Source organism: Bombus vosnesenskii, unplaced genomic scaffold (genome assembly GCF_011952255.1).
Source record: "Bombus vosnesenskii isolate JDL3184/JDL3185 unplaced genomic scaffold, Bvos_JDL3184-5_v1.1 scf7180000013605, whole genome shotgun sequence".
Classification (NCBI taxonomy): domain Eukaryota; kingdom Metazoa; phylum Arthropoda; class Insecta; order Hymenoptera; family Apidae; genus Bombus; species Bombus vosnesenskii.
The window spans coordinates 514,571-531,380 of record NW_022883144.1 but is presented as its reverse complement, the minus strand read 5'-3'; the positions used below and the strand labels follow the sequence as shown (position 1 = coordinate 531,380).

Sequence of the window (16,810 nt, the reverse complement as noted above, 5' to 3'; positions counted from 1 at the left end):
AGTTAATTATTCTAACACTTTGTGAATATTTTCACGGTGTAGTGTTGCAAGTAATGAAAGCGTCCCTCACGAGACGAAGCTAATATTTTTGACTATGATAATCAGAATGATGCGAGACAAGGGTAGCAACCTAATTTCCTACCACCTGCTCTTACATCCGATGCGCGTTTTATACGAACTAGATGGATTCTCAAATTTCCTTGAGAGTTTAGATAATGTTACTGTGAAATTTTTCAAAACTGCTTTTTGCATGACATCTCAATTTATAGAATAAAAGCCATTTTCTTCAAATTTTCCACACAGAATGCAACGTATCCTAACGTACTGTAACATTACATTTATAATTTATAATTTAAGGCCAATAATTTAAAGTATTTCAGAAATTCATTATTATATTATTTTATTCATTATTTACTATTTTAAACTCGCTGTATTATTCGTTAAAAAAATATTTTAAATGTGAGAATAATATGAAAAAATTGTTATTAGTGTGCATGATTTTTCGTCTCAATTTTGTCATACATCTTTTTTTAATGTAGAAAATTTGCATAGTTTGCTAAAGTGAGAGCAAGATTGAAATATGGAAATTCGAGATTAGCAACGGAGTTGAATAGATACTTAATCTTTTCGATATTATCCAAAATCATGATTTTTGGGGTTAGCTTTAGAAAATAATCTTAAAATTAACGTTGAAGAACGTAGCGTAACATGAAATGTGAGATAAAGAAGAATGTGCTCGAATACGGGATAAAGCAGAATGTGCAGCGGTTGCTTTATTATCTCGCTCTCATCCCTGATACGTAATATTTCTCGTATCAAAGTGCATACGGTGGCGAATATGATTAAGTGAATTCGTTTCCACATGACGTTTATTTGTCAGAAAAAGCGTCGAACACGCTTTTCAACGCTGTATAGTATCTGTAAATAGTAAACAAAAGATCAACTGAAGTACAAAAGCGATTTCGATCAGGGGGGCCCGTCTAGAAACGACAAAGGGGATTAGTATTTTTACATAATAACGGATAAGTATGTCTAATCTGACCGTTGTTTTACAGTACACTGGATAACAGGAATCTTTACCAATTTAATCAAAGACATGATTTTCTTAAGCATCTCGAAGAATATTCGCATGGAAAGTTCGTCTTATTTGAAATCATTTTTAAATATACGCTTAATTACTTTTTCCCCTAAATAGGTATTGTTAATCTTCTACGTAGGATATTTAAATGTTAGTTTAATAGTTCAAAAGTTAAATAGATTATGAATTGCGTCAGAGTAAAATCAAAGCACAATAGCATCTTCTATAAAATATTTTCCCCCAAAATTTACAAATCAATAAATTATAGGTATACTCATATAAATTTATATTTTTATGAGTATAATTAAAATAATGAAATATCTAAATGAAGAATTGTATTACTTACTAAATATTATAACAGATAGAATACTCTAAATATTTTATTTGTTTTTGCATATTACATGTACATTATAAATGTATAAAAATCCACAGTCAGCAAGCTAAATTCAATTGACGTTAACCAATCCACAGCTTATGCTCACAAAATGATTCCAGCGTCGAATATATCGTACCTATGTGCCGATAACAATCAAGTCGTACAGCATCTCTTAGAAGAAAGAAAAGGAAAAAGAAGGAGCTACGTAACCGTGCGCCACGGTGGCCCACGGGAACAAATGCAATATAACTCGCGAAGTGTTACGCGAAATGGATGTCGTCGAGTTTCCCCAAGAGTCGTTCGACGGAGATCGAAGGTAATAAAGAGAGGCACGTAAAGGAGACATGGCGTCGACATCCTGTGGGTTGGTCGAAGCAGTCGTTGCCTCAGCAGAGAAAAAGGAGGCGGTATGGGGGTTAGTACGTTTATGATATAATGGCACCGTGATGCCATATACGCCCGCGAGGAACCCTTGTGTACAGATAAATAAGACGGCGTGCAAGTACGGTGCGAGTCTTGAAGTATGCGGGAGGCTTGTGGTCTATCTCTCTACGTATAAATGAGTATGCTCCAATGAGCGCGTTCGACCACCCAAGGGTGTACACACTGACTCCAGCACTCGAGGAAAAAATGCATGTGTACGGGTTGGAGTATTTACTTTTGTCGAGGCCCAGGTATGTACATATGCCGAAACAAACTGACTTTCGCCGGAGAAGACTCGATTGCCCATTTCGGCAGGCATATTGACGAAAACCTAATCGCTCTTGTCTTTTCATCGGTAACAAGAGTACGCCTTTGTAAGAACTTTTTTTTTATTGAAATAATTATATAGGAGCCCAATTTTATCTTTTTCTATAAGAATTTACAAGAATATTCTGAGAATTGTGATTACAGTTGATGTGATAATTTTTGGACCAGAATTTTGTGTTGTTGTGTTGAGTATTGAAGAAACTTAAAATTGTAATTTTATGTAGTATCAAAGTTGATTAAAACACCATATGAAAAAAGAATTGCGAGGAAAGAATAATTATTGACAAGTTTTGCAATTGAAGTTCATTGAACTTTACTATAATTTTTCTTTTTTATAGAAAAAGTTTATAACAAGTATCATAACACAGTACTGTTATAATTGCATTACTAATAAGAAATTAAAAATAAACTTGATATACATATCTTGATTGTAAAATATATTTACGTGTGTATAAGTGCATCATTTTAGATGAAATATTAAACACAAGGAACAGCCATAAATCTAGTTTGGAAAAAAATGTGAAAGTGCCGTCCTTTTTTTTCGTTTAAAAAGGTGGTCTTTTGTTTCTCGTCGAACGACACATTTTCAGGATAAGATCCTGCTAAAATAAGTGCACACACGTGTAGAAATCCTGCGGGTGAGTTCAGCCCCAGCTAAGTAAGCGAGATATTTCTTTCTCTTTCTTGTGTATGTGTATGTGGGGGTGGGGTTCGAGCGCACACACATTGGTAGATTCGTCTAGGTAGGTATGTATGAACGTATGTTAGCTTATATTGGGTGTGCAATTCGAAAATGTCAATTCATGTTGCGGATATAATTTACTAATTCGAAAGTAGCCAGTTAGAAAGGCAAAAGTTTTATGATTATACGTCCTAGAAATTCCAGAATTAGTGATAGCAATAAAATTGTTCGTTAAGAGCAGAACGAATAAAAAATTTTGTCAATATTGAAAAATCTTTTCAAACATAAATAATTTATTTGTCTTATTTGATTTTTTACAAAAATTTGATTGATAAATTTTGTTGTATAATATTTAATACGTACGTTTAATTAATACGTTATGGTGTTGCTATAATTCGCAGTATCGGGGATTAAGTCACGAATTTTAAGCGCGCTTGCGAATGTCGCTCTTAATTAACAGCGTGAGCATAAATCATAAACGAGATGGCAAGCTAATTTTCGGACACCCTGTGTGCATGTAACGCAGGCGCAGGCAGCTGTCACCTTACACCCATGGAGGAGGCATGGGCTGCGGCGGCCATTCTCAACTTATCTCTAGGATCTTTGTAAACATGTCGTGAAATCCGAGTATTCAAGCAGTGGCGTAGATCGCGAGGTGGAAGGACCCATCGAAGCGTTCTCGAAGTAAGAATTAAAATCTCCGGAGAGTACGTTTGAGACTGCAACATTGCGCGCACGAGGTTTCCCTGGCAACCAGAACCATGGTGGCAACGTCTCTAAATGGAGCACGTCTTTGTTCCGTGCTAATAAAAGGACTTCAGGACGTGCCACCATCCTCTTTACCCTCTTCCTCATCTCTTAGTCTTCCTGCTTGGGCAATCATCCTTCCGATATTCTCCGTAGCGATGGAAATATTCATCAAGCTATAATAATTTGATAATGATAGTTCGATATTTTTGTTTTATGTAACAATGATCTTTTATGATTTCAGAAATGTATAATAAATTTCTATGTAAGCATTTCTCTGATGCGTTTTGCCAATATTTGGTCTTTAATTTTTTAATTACGAAGATATATGAATTAATGATTAATATTTTACAATTTAATATTAATAGAATTATATTTATTATAATCATGAAAAATAACTAATTACATATAAGGAATTTCGATTTCCTAAATTTTGTCTTATAACATTTTTAAATTACGTTATATTTATGAAATATTTTCCTAGATTATTATATTGTATGATTGAGCAATCAAAAACTATTTAACACAATTTGCAAGTGGATAAATTTCAATATATTTATAACTATATGACGTTTCGGAACTGTTGAAGGCTCCGAGCTCAAGACTTGCCAGACAAGAACCGCAGCAACGTGAAACATAATACAAGTTGCACCAGCCAGTCCTAAGCTCAGCCATGCGAAGCAGCCAGCGGCTAAGGAACGCGACGTACGAATCAGATTACATCTTACGTTGGCTGCTTATCTTTATTCTTCACTTTACTTCGCTTCAATTCACTTCATTTCGCTTCAGTGACAATCCTTCGATCGGCATCTTATAACCGCTCCGCGATATATATTCGTTCTTGAAAACAGCTCTTCAAGTAGTTAAATGATCACAAAATTTCACTTTTATCGAAAAATGCTTTAATTGCTAAGTTTTAAACCATATAACACTTCTGGTATAAGCTTATAATTTTAAACCCATCTAAATGAAATATATAGATTCATAAATTTGTTAATATTTAATTTTGTTTTTACGATATCGTGGTTTAATAAGGAAATAAGTTATAAAACGCTCTTTTTAGGAATAATTTACAAAAGATTTTATTCCTTACCATACAAACTTATTTTTATTGTTTCATCCGGTTTCTTTGTTTAGAATTATATAGTACTAAATATTAAATATTCCTTAAAACTAATTAATATTTACTCATTGTCAGTTCCACTAGCTTGTAGAAAGACGGGTGCTTGAGCACCTTGCGCAACCTGTATCAGTTGAGGTTGAGCTTGTATAGGAGCAGTTTGAATTATGATCGGTTGGTTACTTCCACCTTGTACTTGCATACGAATCATCTGAAGTTGCTGAGGCGTTAATTGTATCTAAACTCATAGATGAAATTGAATAAATAAACATATATAGATTAATAATAAACTCGTATTAGTCACTAAAAAATATACATACTGGTATTTGTTGAATTTCTCCACTAGGTGTTACAATTTGTTGTACAATTTGTATTCCCCCCGTTTGTGTTGTAGGTGTTTGTTGAGCTTGCTGTAATTGTATAATCTGTTGACCTGATGATTGTTGTGGATTCTGCACTGTTACTGTTTGTGCTGTACTTGCAGTTGTACTTTCCTGTAATTAAAGTATACGATTAATAAATATAATTTTGTTTAATGAAATCAAAATATTTTACAAAAAGATATATACCTGTTCTACAGGACTACCAATGTTGATTGTTTGTATTTGTCCAGTAGAAGGTTGTACAATTTGTATAGGTTGTGTAGTAGCGTTACTACTTTGTACATTTTGGTTGGCAGAGGCTTGTTGCTGTGCTAATTGAAAGTAGTAATGTACTTGATCTGAGTTCATAGAAGTACGAACTGTACTTTCAGTTTGTGCTTTACTTTGTTTCAATTCATCTCTAGGCACTATATCAATTAGAAAATCAAATTGATCATACTTAGTTATTGCCATTGCTATATCATTTCTTTGGAGAGTACGTCTTTTATTATCTTCTGTATGTACCCATGCTCTTAATGTTAGTTCATGTATAAAGATTTCCGCTGCTTTAGAGAATAACATAGGAGCCTCAGCGCTTATCATCTTTACATCACCATCCAGTTTCATTATCTTTTTTATCCTAGCCAATGGCAATGATTGTGTTTTTAGATCCATCTATGAATTCAATAGTAAATAAAAATAGGAATATGTAATAATGATATTATAACATATATGAATGGAAATTATTTACCGTAGTAATCTTTTTAATTTCTTCTGTGACTTTAGGCCAAAACTGAGTCAAAGCCTGTTGAGCCTCAGAATTACCAGGTGATGCAATTTGTAAGTCTCCATTTGAATCACCTTCAACTTCACTATCTTGGTTGCTAAATAAGCATATATAAAGTAATAAGTAATACACTCATTTATATTACAATATTATAATATATTTAATATACAATACACTATATTTTTATAAAATAATGTGTTACTTTTTTCTTACAAAAAAGAGCCACATAACCTAATAATATACAAATAAACAATTTTACTTACGCATTTACAAAGAATACCGACATCCTCTATAAATATTGTTGAAATGATATAAAACAAAATATTTTAAAATAAGAAAATCATACTGTCGTCTAAGGTTATCACTATGTAAACTACAAATGTTGCAGTTTGTTGATTCTTAACAAATTCACAGACAATTATTATTTGTACCAGTGATTATACCGTCATGATAATCAATTTTATTCTACTTTGAATTTTAGTATATCGACGACAGATGGCACTAATGTGCAGATTCATGGTTTATGTATATATTCCTAGACGAGGTGTTAGGATGCAACATGTATTTGTTTCACAGCTTATCCTCTGTTTCACTCAAGTCTGGTCGGTACACACTTTGTTTGTTATGTAGTTCTTAATTTTGAGATTTGTGCACAAATGAGGATAAAATCATTTAAATATGAAACTTCATCTATTTTTAAAGTTCGTTATATACTCCTCGTCAAAAAAATAACCCAGGTATGCTATCTTTAATTTCTCAATGAGGCGTGTAAAGTTTTTTATCTATAATGTATAATATCAAAACATTATATGCGGTTCGTTGAAAATAATTAAAAATATTATGAGGTTTAGTGCGTAACAAAGAAAAACTAATCCATACTAAGGTCAAAATGATAACACACTTTGTTAATATGTTTAGAAATTGCTCAGTAGTTCATGATCTATCAACGAGTAAAGATTACAGTACAATATTATATAAATTTGTAAGTATGGGACGCGGAAAAAAATTAAACGAGTCTGAAAAAAAGCAAATTCTTGAACTAAAACAGTAACAGTTATCAGTAGCAAAAATATCGAAGGTAATAAGAAGAAGTCGTAGAGTAATACACAATTTCTTAAAAAATGTTGAAGATTATGGCAAAAAAGAGAGTACTGGTCGGCCGTCATCATTATCCGATCGTGATAAGCAAGCAATTTTGCATATAGCTACCAACTCGCAATTAACAACGAAGCAAATAATGGAAAAATCTAGTGTTAGTGCCAGTGTTTCAAGTGTTCGTCGAGTTCTACTATTTTGCAAAGATATTAAGAGGCTAAAATTGAAAAAGAAAGTTTCGTTAACTATGAAATACAAAGCAAAACGTTTACGCTTTGCAAAAGAAAGAATGCATTGGAAAAAGAAATGAAGAAGGGTACTATTTTTAGACGAAAAAGATTCAATTTGGATGGTTCTGATGGGTTCCAATATTATTTCTATGACACAAGAAAAGAGACAATGTCAGCAATTCGACGACGGTAATTTTAATATTATTGAAAATTGCTGGACAGAACTTGTTCACGGCGTATACTGGAATAGAAAGCAATATCAACATGTACAAGAATTAAAAAATGCAATTGTACGTGAATGAGATACGTTGAGTCAAAATTATATCCAGAAACTATATATATCGATACCAAATCGTATAATAGAAGTAATAGAAAATAAAGGGGGATGTACCCATTATTAAATAAGTATATATGTTTGATAAGTAATTGTTGTTAGTTACAATTTATGTTGATTATTATTTTCTTATTGTACATGTGTTATCATTTAGTTCTTAAAATAATTGTTTTTGTTACACATTAAACCTCATAATGTTTTGATATTATAGGTTACAGACGAAAAACTTTACACATGTCATTGTGAAATTAAAGATAGCATACCTGGGTTATCTTTTTGACGAGGAATGTAATATGATTATTAGATATAAATAAATAGTCAAATCATAAAGATTAAATCAAGAAATTCAGTCATACCTTTTTTTTTGATGTTAAGTTGGAGGCTAGGTGCTATAAAGTCAATAAATATGTATTGCTCTAATTTTTACTTTTATGAAATTAAATTTTGCGATAAGGAAGAATTAAATATAATTAAAGATAATTAAAGATTTTAACTAGTAAAAAATAATCTCTCAATTGTATATATATCTGTACATTTATATTATAAAAGTAGGACGAGAAATACACAATATATACAATTGTCTAATATTCTCATTCATGCATAGCTTTGTAGCTACAGATACTTTGAAAAACAGCATTTAATACTTCTTTAGCTGTGTGGGTGTCAGAAGTACTTATTCTAACAATACTTCCAAATTCACGAATGTAATGATCTAATTCCACGTCTTTGGATAAAGTTTTTGTTGCCATATATTTATTTGTTAATTGTGATAATTTCAATAAATCAGAACTGAAAGCTTCATCTAAATCAAATAATTCCAAAGCTGGTGGTGGTAATTCTTGGAAACTTGGTGGAAATACCTGCATAAATAAATTTTTATGTCATAATTATTACTTAAGATGAATAATTTTAATAAACAATAATAGATTTTACCGAAGCTTGTGTGGCTGGTAATGGGGCCTCAAAATGTGGTGGAATTAGACTAAGCGGTTCATGTTTTACGCCAAGCACTTCATAAGCCTTTATACAAACTGGTATCATATCTAAATTTATTGAATAAAGATGATGTTTAAATAATTTGGTATAATCACGAGGATTATCCATTATATCCATATCTTGAGTGCATACTTTTGGATTATCAGCTTGTTGTGTTATATCTGGTATAAAATTATATTCCCAGAACTACATAAATAATATTGTCATTGATAACTATAAATAATCATTTTGAATTTCAGTAACTATTATAATATAGAAACTTACATCTATATCATCCATTTGAGATTCTTTGATTACAATATCTTTTGATTCAAAAAAGTCAAAGATCATTTGTCTTAATGAATCATTTTTTTCTTTTTCAATATATGTGTCAGTTAACATTCTTGAAGAACCTAAAACAAGTAACTTTCCACCATTGTGTTCATTATAATGAAAAGCAGAAATAGGTCTATTTGTTGGAATTGCTAGTGATCCACTTGATAACGCAACTATTGATGGCTGTACTACATTTAAAGTTGCACCATATGGATACAAAAAGTTCATGTCTCTGAAATAAGATAGATTAAAAATAAATTATTATTATCATTTTTGTGTAGTAAACCAATTAAATCAAATAAATAAATCAAGCAATATTTTGTATTTATGTGATTTACATGTATTCATTGCTATTTCTTAAAAATATAGATTTATTTGACATTCCTTGAGAAATTAAACATTCCTTTGGATGCATCGTTTGACTGTAACTCATGCGTATAACACTATCTAAAAATTAAACAATAAGCAAGAGTATGTAAATTTTTTTTTAATTTCACTTTCATTTAAGACTTTTACAATGAAATACCATTGTTCACCATTATGCCAAATTCTTCCAATAAAAAGTTTACATTAGTATTTGATTTTTTTTCACCACCTTCGCCAAGCATAACTAAAACATGTCCACCAGAATTTAAGAACGTTCTAATAGAATTTATTTCTAATTCTGTAAATTTATTTTGTGGACCAGGCAATACTAATATTTTGCACGTCAATAACAATTCCTCTGTTAAAATATCGTTGTTTCTGAAAAATAACAATAATTGTTAAAGGTATCTTGTTTTTAATTAAATTAAAGTATAACCACAATATATAAGTAGTGATGCATTACTCGACGAATTTCCATCTTGATTTCAACTTCCTTTGGAGTATTTTAAATTCTTCGTTCATTTTCCTTTCATTTTTTGACGCATCAAAAATAATGACATTTAAATTATTGTTGCCATCACTGCCGCCAAAAGTTGAGCTCATAGTGATTGTCACCTTATTATTATGAATCGAATAAGTATTAATAAATAAATTTCAAAACGATTCTTAATAACCCCCTATTACCCTTTTTATCGCATTATTAATCAAAGATTTACTTAGGAATATATACTTATTTTCTCGTTGTTAGTGGCAACCAGAAACATATCAAACTTTTAAATGTAATTGGTTGACAGTATAGATATACATCAGAGCCGTATATATTAAAAAACATTGATTTTACAATGATTCATAATATTCTATTAAACAGTTAAACAATAAACATAAAAAATGAATCTTAATTATTTTTATTACATTTGGGAAATGTTTGTAAAATTATTTTGGAAAAAAAAGGAAGTTTAAGCGTTTTAAGTTTTTCATACTTTATAAAAAAATTATTCGACTTAGATTCAGAGGGAAAATTTTAAAGATGATATTAAAAATTATTTGGAGAAATAGGGAGAAAATTCAAACACATCTAAATTAAAAATAAAAGAGTCATTTATTTTTTGTAATTTACAATTACGAGCAGATTTACAGATATTTTACAAATTGTATATGTATGTATGTAATTTCAGGTAATACATATGTAAATACGATAAGCTTCATGAATGGACAAAATGCATCTAAAGATCAGCTGATTACATGTAAGGTAGATGGCGTCTTAGGTGACAGCATAATTGTGAGCAGTGTTCAAAATGGTTGGTGATTCGCATGATTGTAAGCATTTTGTATTCGTTTAAGAGTTAACTCACACAAAATGACTGCGATTGTACAAGAAGATAATGAGTTAAAGAGGTTACTTGGTAACCCTGCAAAAAATGCTGGGGAGGATAACTTGATGGGTCCACCGCAAACGGTAAATTAATAAATATGTTCATACAGTGTGCGCTTATTCTTATATTCTTCTTTTTACTCTTATATTTTATTTCAGACTAATGTTCCGCGACCAAGTACATCACAAAATTTGAACCCCCAATCACTGATAAATCCAATGACTCCAGCTAATAGTACAAAAGAAGTGATAGAACCATGCTTACAGTAATATAATTATTAGAATTACAAATCTTTCCTATTTTCATAAAAATTACCTTTTATATGTGTGAATAAATTTTATAAGGGATAAATAAATTTAATGTCCCTTAAATAAAAATGATTATTATTTTATTTAAAATTTAAAAATAGATGTATGATATATAGCGGAACTTTCTTCTTTTTCTTTCAGAAATGTAGTTTCTACAGTCAATTTAGGCATAGAATTACCACTTATGTATATAAATACAAGGACGAGAAATTCTGAATATAATCCAGCAAGATTTACGGGTTTGGTCATGAGAATTAGAAATCCTAGAGCTACTGCATTGATTTTTCATTCAGGGAAATTAGTGTGTACAGGAGCCAGATGTGAAGAGGACTCCTTTCTAGCCACAAGGAAGTTCGCAAGAATAATTCAAAAGCTAGGTTTTACGGTAAGAAGTATTATATAGTGTACGCTGAATAGACGAGAAAGTGATAAATTAATAATGTTTTATTTTTATTATATGTTGTTGCAGGTCAAGTTTTATAATTTTAAAATACAAAATATAGTTGCTACTTGTGATTTAAAATTTCCGATTAAACTAGAAAATTTAAATCATATACATGGTCAATTTTCTAGTTATGAACCTGAGCTTTATCCAGGTCTTATATATAGAATGGTATCACCAAGAGTAGTATTGCTTATATTTGTAAATGGTAAAATTGTATTAACAGGTGAGAATGAATTAAAATGTTGCTTTTTAATCATTCTTTTTTTTTATTATTAAGATTATTCTAAATACACATAATAACATTTTAGGAGCAAAGAATCGAGCTGAACTACAGGATGCACTAAACAATATATATCCAATACTGAAAAGTTTTAGGAAGCAATAACAGAATTTTCAATATTTTAAGCTGCTTTTTACGTTAATATACGATTTGTATGAGGACAATTCAAATTTACTATACATTAACTGATTTAATTTAATTCAAATTGATCAACTTCTTAACTTATATATTAGTAGTGACTTTTATTGCAGTGATGCTTCATGTTTGCAATTATTGAAGAAATTTTAATGGATCTTGTGCAGTAAATTAATTTTATAATTTATATAAAAACTCTATAAATGATATAGGATATAAATATATAATATGCTAAATTAACGCTCTTGACATAGTTTACATATTTTGTATGTGTAGAAATAAATGCAATACATCACTTTAAAATACGTATATATTTTTGAATATTGTAAATAATAGGGATAATACCTGATTTTACATTACCGTGAAAATAAAGTACAACTCATAAGTACATAATACATTTCTAAAATTTTTATCTTACCAGATGTAGCTCAAACGTTAAGTATGTTATCAAAAAAAAGATATTACAAATATATTTTACAGATAGATCAATTATCTAACATTTATAAACATAATTGCCAATACTTATTATCTTGAGAAACAGCAATAATATTCTAGATTCTAGAGAATTTGTGGATTAATAGAAATTTAGTAATTAATTTTTAGCAGCAGAATATATATATTTCTTAAAAACATAACACATTTAGAATATTTAATATATCTCTTGTTTAATATATGTACACTGATTTGAAGTCATTACTCTGCATTAAAATTGGTAATATAATATTAAAATATTTATGTAATTTTATTTAGCACCAGGTTTCCAGATTATGTAAAATCTGTTCTAGCTGCAGATTCATTTATGCTTCTCTGTGTTTTTCCTTTTACCGAATCACACTTTCGATTGAGGATGTTTTTTGATATATGTTAAAATACTGTAAAGTTCCGCAATCCTTGCATCTTAATAGTCTCCAGTGGAATATACCCGGTATTTTAATAGACGACATTTAAACCTTTCTTCGCCGCGATCGGCAACTTTTCACCTCGGAAAAACGGATTTTCTTCCTGAAATAATATATTAAACGTTATATAAAATCTATTACCTACATTAGTGTGTAATTAACTGAAAATTAAAATAAGAATGAAACTTTAAATAAAATAATTCAAATTAAAAGATTAAAAGTTTAATTTGAAAAAGAAAACGTTGTTTATTCTTTGTTTTAAATATATTTACAATTTATTACTTTCTCTGTTCCGAACGTCACATAAAATTCACTCATTTTACAATTTTGTGACGAGAGTTTATTATTTCTAGGTGCATTCAAGATAGAGAAAACAAGGTTAACGATTAAAGAAAAACTTAGAGATAAAAGTTCAGCGATTATTTAAGGGGTTTTTCATTATCCTTTTATCGCTTTGATCAGATAATTCAATTTAAAAAAATTAAACATATCTCTTACAGCTTGGAACTGATCGACGATTTGGTTGAAATTAGAGTTTGGGATATGCATGCTTGGCATACTGTTACTGTTTGCGGAGTCAACTGGACAATCCAACATGTGTTCCGTGTCACACATACAATCTTGCGCGCTTTGATAATCCCGGCTGAATGCCGCTGTATTTTCGAAATTCACGATACAATTATTTTCACCTGAACAATAAGCATAATCCGATTAGATTTTCTAACTAATATAAAATACATCATATACATTATATTATAATAAATATAATATATAATACTTTTAATCATAGCTCTATTAATATAAGTATGAATCTCGTTGACTTTCACTAACACTGCTATGCTCCTCAAATATTTATGTTCCAATTCTCTTTGTTTTGACAAACAAAAAGATTTTTAATATTTTAAGTAAAATTTTAGCACAAAATTAAAGCAGGAAATTATGTACTATCTATAATGTATTTTTCATAATTTCCTCAAATTCAAGAGATCTTTTAATATAAAAGAAACTCGATTGAGTTGATAATGATCCAGAGGACGTAGTTGGGTTAATCACAAATATGTTAAATAAATTATATCGGTTACTTTCGGAAACGTTATACATTTTTTTACGAATTATTTATACTATCGCAATCTGGAGAAGAAACTAATCACTTACTCGTATATCCAACCGGACAAGGATTCGGTGGTGTGCAATATGCAGGCAAAGCATTTTCTTTCTCATCCTTGATATTCTTTATGCTTCCAGGTTTAATTCTCTGTCTATCATCCACCTTATCGTTATTATTGACACGTTGGTGACTCCATAACGTGCTATGTTGCAAGTACTCCTGATCGCGAATGCTAGGATTGGGGTTCAAAGTGTCTATACCATCATAGTCAGCAGGTAATTCCATAGGAATTTCTTTCGGTTTGTCTTGATACTCCAGATAAGAATCTGCTGTATCCACCAGTTCGCTTCCCATTTGATTGATCAGCTCTCGGAGAAGAGTATCGGTTAACAATTGCTCTTCCTAAAATTAATGTATAAATAGTAAATTAGTAAATTAAAGGCGTAAGATATGGAGTATCAAGTAAAAAGACTTTGATATAGGAAGTATACTAAAAATAAGTAGAATTATAGGCAAGATGTTACCTTAAGTGGTGGAGACAAATATACCGATGCTTGAACAGTAACAGCCACGGAAAGACACAGGACCCAATACATTTTGTGTGATAGCTGGAATAGATAAAAAGTGGCAATTAATGTCCTATATGAATGAAATGTTTGGGTTAATATTAATAAGTAAGGTAATACTAATAAATATTTAGATTAATTTGTAGTCAATTGTTTAGAATGATTGAGTGGAGATAGGTAATTAAGTTTTAATAAATCATTTATTTTAATTTACGTTTATTTATAATATGCTTTTGCAACTAATAAAATCTTTCCTTCATACAATATTTTATGAAAAGTTTTAAAGGTATCCAAACATAGATGATGTGTTGATATTTTCTAGAAAACAAAATGATCTGTCTATAAAAAATTATACACTGTTAAAAAGAAATTTTCAATAATTTATTGGTAGGATGAAAATTTTATCGTATTGATAATTAAAAAGATATAGTTATATATATATATATTTTGTATATAATTACAATATAAGAAAGTAAATTCGAATGATCTGACATTTTTCATTTCTAAAAATAAGTAGGATACGTCTTCAACTTTAGTTCCTGACTTCTGAATCACTCTAATGTAATTAATAGTATATACATATAAGTAGTGTTATATAAGAAATAATTTTAAAATCTGATCTTGTATTTTATACTATGTTCAGTTGGACAATTATTCGATTTGAATCTGTCACAAAGTACGTTCTTACAATAATTAAATACAGAAATTACAAAGCAATAACGTACCTACCAAAATCATTATACATATCATTACGTAAGAACAAAATAATTTTCCCTCAATCTTCATTCACACTTAATAATTTCATCTCTAAAAATCAACAAAACATTTACATGTAATACATCCAATAAAAAGTAACAACACTATCGATCATCAACTCACATCCACCCAATCTCGAGAAAATAAGCCACCTTTCTCATAATTTCCATCATTACGAGTTTCAACTTAGCTTTTTCGTCCAAATATTCCAAGTTGTCTCAAAACGCATAAATAAAAAAGCTCCTTGAGCAAAGTAACGAATAACAAAACTTACCAATAATCGTGGAAGAATGACAAGATGGGACGACGAAGAGATTCTCGAGTAGATTTCGCGAGTGTTAGAGTTCGGATTCGGGAGTACAGGTATCTTTGCCAACCGGAAGCGGCGCTGTGCTCGTGCGGAATCGAGGTATTGATCCACGCTTTCCACGCCGTTTTCCCCCCGGTTTCATCGGCCACTGTACCACCTACGATCCTCTTTTGCAACCCACATTCGTAAAACCGTGTTACGAGCAAAGGTCGGCCCACAACCGAGCCTCGTGACGTGGTTTCTGCTATTAAGGATGAGAGTCTGTGGCTCACCGGCTCCATGTTAATTCCTGGACCAGACCGAGGTATTCTCGCCGTTCGATGAATGAAGTGGCTAAGCATGGAATTTCAGACTCTGGAATGCGCAAATTTTTGGCAACCTTTTGGAATTTTTCTCCGGGTTTTGGTATTTTCTTTTTGGTGTGGGTGTTTAGAAGATTTTTATAGGTCGTGGCCTTGTCGTATTCTCTTCGATATTTGCATTTTATTTATTGACTCGTTACTACTTTTACTCTTTCTCTACTATTACTGTAATTTGTATAGGGCTTGTAAAAAGAAAACTTCTTATTTTTATTATTATCCTTTCGGTTAGTTTTTAAACTTTTTTTGAAAATTATTTCGAAGAGGATATTTTAGTTAAGTTTCTGTAAGATTTTCGGAAGAAGAGTAACGAGTGAAAAAATAAATAAAGAACGTTGCTGTGACAAGAAAGTTTGTGAAAAATTTTTTGAGAAACGTTGAGAAGACGAAATCCATGTTGCACAGATGCTAACGCTTTCATAGAACACAGTTGATGGAAGGACTAAAATGCAAAATGGAAACGACGACATCAACAAGGGCTCAGAGATCAAAAGACCCCAAGCATTCATTATGGTCGTATATAAACGTCCATTAGTAATTGTCTCGCTTTGCATACTTCCAATTCAATTTCTGAAATCGAATTGCTACCGTGTTTCCGCGTCCACCAACGAAAATTACCTTCTCTATTGAATCATGTTCTCGCGCAAGAGGAACATCTCGTCTTGTCTACAAATCATTCTGTTATAGCGAACGAATAAATCGCAAATTATTTGCGTTCATACGAAATTTGCGAATAGTTGCGTACTTGTAACGCAATATGTATAATTTTATCGTGTAGTCGAATTTGATTAAGAACGAAGAATTTAATTAAGAATAGTATAAAATAATTAAAAATTTGTAAAAACACAATTATAATTATTCTCTATCTTATATTATTTAGTGCAGGTTTATATGTACGAACATTTGGAATCTGATGTATTTTTTCATTTTAAAAACTAAATTTTAAAACTATTTCTTATGTATTTTTAATCGCTGGATAAGTGTCTTTGTCAATTGGTTTTTATACGTTGAGGAAATTTTATTTTCTAGTTGA

At 30.5% G+C, this 16,810-nt stretch overlaps 4 protein-coding genes across 5 annotated transcripts; 1 reads left to right on the top strand and 3 right to left on the bottom strand.

The window, feature by feature from the left end:
* Positions 1–4,693: 4,693 nt before the first annotated feature.
* Positions 4,694–6,281, bottom strand: LOC117238694 (nuclear transcription factor Y subunit gamma-like). The gene is made up of 5 exons (XM_033503811.1): positions 6,166–6,281; positions 5,867–5,999; positions 5,323–5,790; positions 5,074–5,247; positions 4,694–4,991 (listed from the first exon to the last, which is right to left on the bottom strand). The coding sequence occupies exons 1-5, from the start codon at positions 6,186–6,188 to the stop codon at positions 4,818–4,820; spliced, it is 972 nt and encodes a 323-aa protein (XP_033359702.1). The 5' UTR covers positions 6,189–6,281; the 3' UTR covers positions 4,694–4,817.
* A 1,795-nt stretch (positions 6,282–8,076) lies between these two features.
* On the bottom strand, positions 8,077–10,053 carry LOC117238693 (intraflagellar transport protein 52 homolog). The gene is made up of 6 exons (XM_033503810.1): positions 9,702–10,053; positions 9,399–9,616; positions 9,211–9,319; positions 8,822–9,104; positions 8,495–8,743; positions 8,077–8,421 (listed from the first exon to the last, which is right to left on the bottom strand). The coding sequence occupies exons 1-6, from the start codon at positions 9,839–9,841 to the stop codon at positions 8,152–8,154; spliced, it is 1,269 nt and encodes a 422-aa protein (XP_033359701.1). The 5' UTR covers positions 9,842–10,053; the 3' UTR covers positions 8,077–8,151.
* Positions 10,054–10,492: 439 nt separating this feature from the next.
* Positions 10,493–12,090, top strand: LOC117238696 (TATA-box-binding protein). Its single transcript, XM_033503814.1, has 5 exons — positions 10,493–10,694; positions 10,770–10,876; positions 11,061–11,304; positions 11,389–11,587; positions 11,673–12,090. Exons 1-5 carry the CDS (start codon positions 10,596–10,598, stop codon positions 11,747–11,749), a joined length of 726 nt encoding a protein of 241 aa, XP_033359705.1. The 5' UTR covers positions 10,493–10,595; the 3' UTR covers positions 11,750–12,090.
* Positions 12,091–12,371: 281 nt separating this feature from the next.
* On the bottom strand, positions 12,372–15,526 carry LOC117238695. 2 transcript variants are annotated; one of them, XM_033503812.1, is made up of 5 exons: positions 14,814–14,861; positions 14,311–14,394; positions 13,834–14,188; positions 13,177–13,367; positions 12,372–12,781 (listed from the first exon to the last, which is right to left on the bottom strand). In XM_033503812.1, the coding sequence occupies exons 1-5, from the start codon at positions 14,844–14,846 to the stop codon at positions 12,710–12,712; spliced, it is 735 nt and encodes a 244-aa protein (XP_033359703.1). In that variant the 5' UTR covers positions 14,847–14,861; the 3' UTR covers positions 12,372–12,709. The 2 variants fall into 2 exon arrangements, with proteins under 2 accessions (XP_033359703.1, XP_033359704.1); XM_033503813.1 differs by lacking the exon at positions 14,814–14,861 and adding an exon at positions 15,383–15,526 and having other exon boundaries at positions 12,503–12,781.
* Positions 15,527–16,810: the final 1,284 nt, after the last annotated feature.

Bases quoted from the DNA above. Each gene is read 5' to 3' on its own strand.
- LOC117238694 (XM_033503811.1), bottom strand. From the start codon at position 6,188: ATGTCGGTATTCTTTGTAAATGC. The intron at 6,000-6,165 runs GTAAGTAAAATT...ATGCTTATTTAG, and splicing joins TCGGTATTCTTTGTAAATGC to CAACCAAGATAGTGAAGTTG. The intron at 5,791-5,866 runs GTAAATAATTTC...TTGAATTCATAG, and splicing joins AAATTAAAAAGATTACTACG to ATGGATCTAAAAACACAATC.
- LOC117238696 (XM_033503814.1), top strand. From the start codon at position 10,596: ATGACTGCGATTGTACAAGAAGATAATGAGTTAAAGAGGTTACTTGGT. The intron at 10,695-10,769 runs GTAAATTAATAA...ATTTTATTTCAG, and splicing joins TGATGGGTCCACCGCAAACG to ACTAATGTTCCGCGACCAAG. The intron at 11,588-11,672 runs GTGAGAATGAAT...ATAACATTTTAG, and splicing joins TGGTAAAATTGTATTAACAG to GAGCAAAGAATCGAGCTGAA.
- LOC117238695 (XM_033503812.1), bottom strand. From the start codon at position 14,846: ATGTCAGATCATTCGAATTTACTTTCTTATATT. The intron at 14,395-14,813 runs GTAATTATATAC...TATCTATTCCAG, and splicing joins CGAATTTACTTTCTTATATT to CTATCACACAAAATGTATTG. The intron at 13,368-13,833 runs GTAAGTGATTAG...CTTATTGTTCAG, and splicing joins TTGTCCGGTTGGATATACGA to GTGAAAATAATTGTATCGTG.
- LOC117238693 (XM_033503810.1), bottom strand. From the start codon at position 9,841: ATGAGCTCAACTTTTGGCGGCAGTGATGGCAACAATAATTTAAATGTC. The intron at 9,320-9,398 runs GTATTTCATTGT...TTTAATTTTTAG, and splicing joins TGGCATAATGGTGAACAATG to ATAGTGTTATACGCATGAGT. The intron at 9,105-9,210 runs GTAAATCACATA...ATCTTATTTCAG, and splicing joins AGAAATAGCAATGAATACAT to AGACATGAACTTTTTGTATC.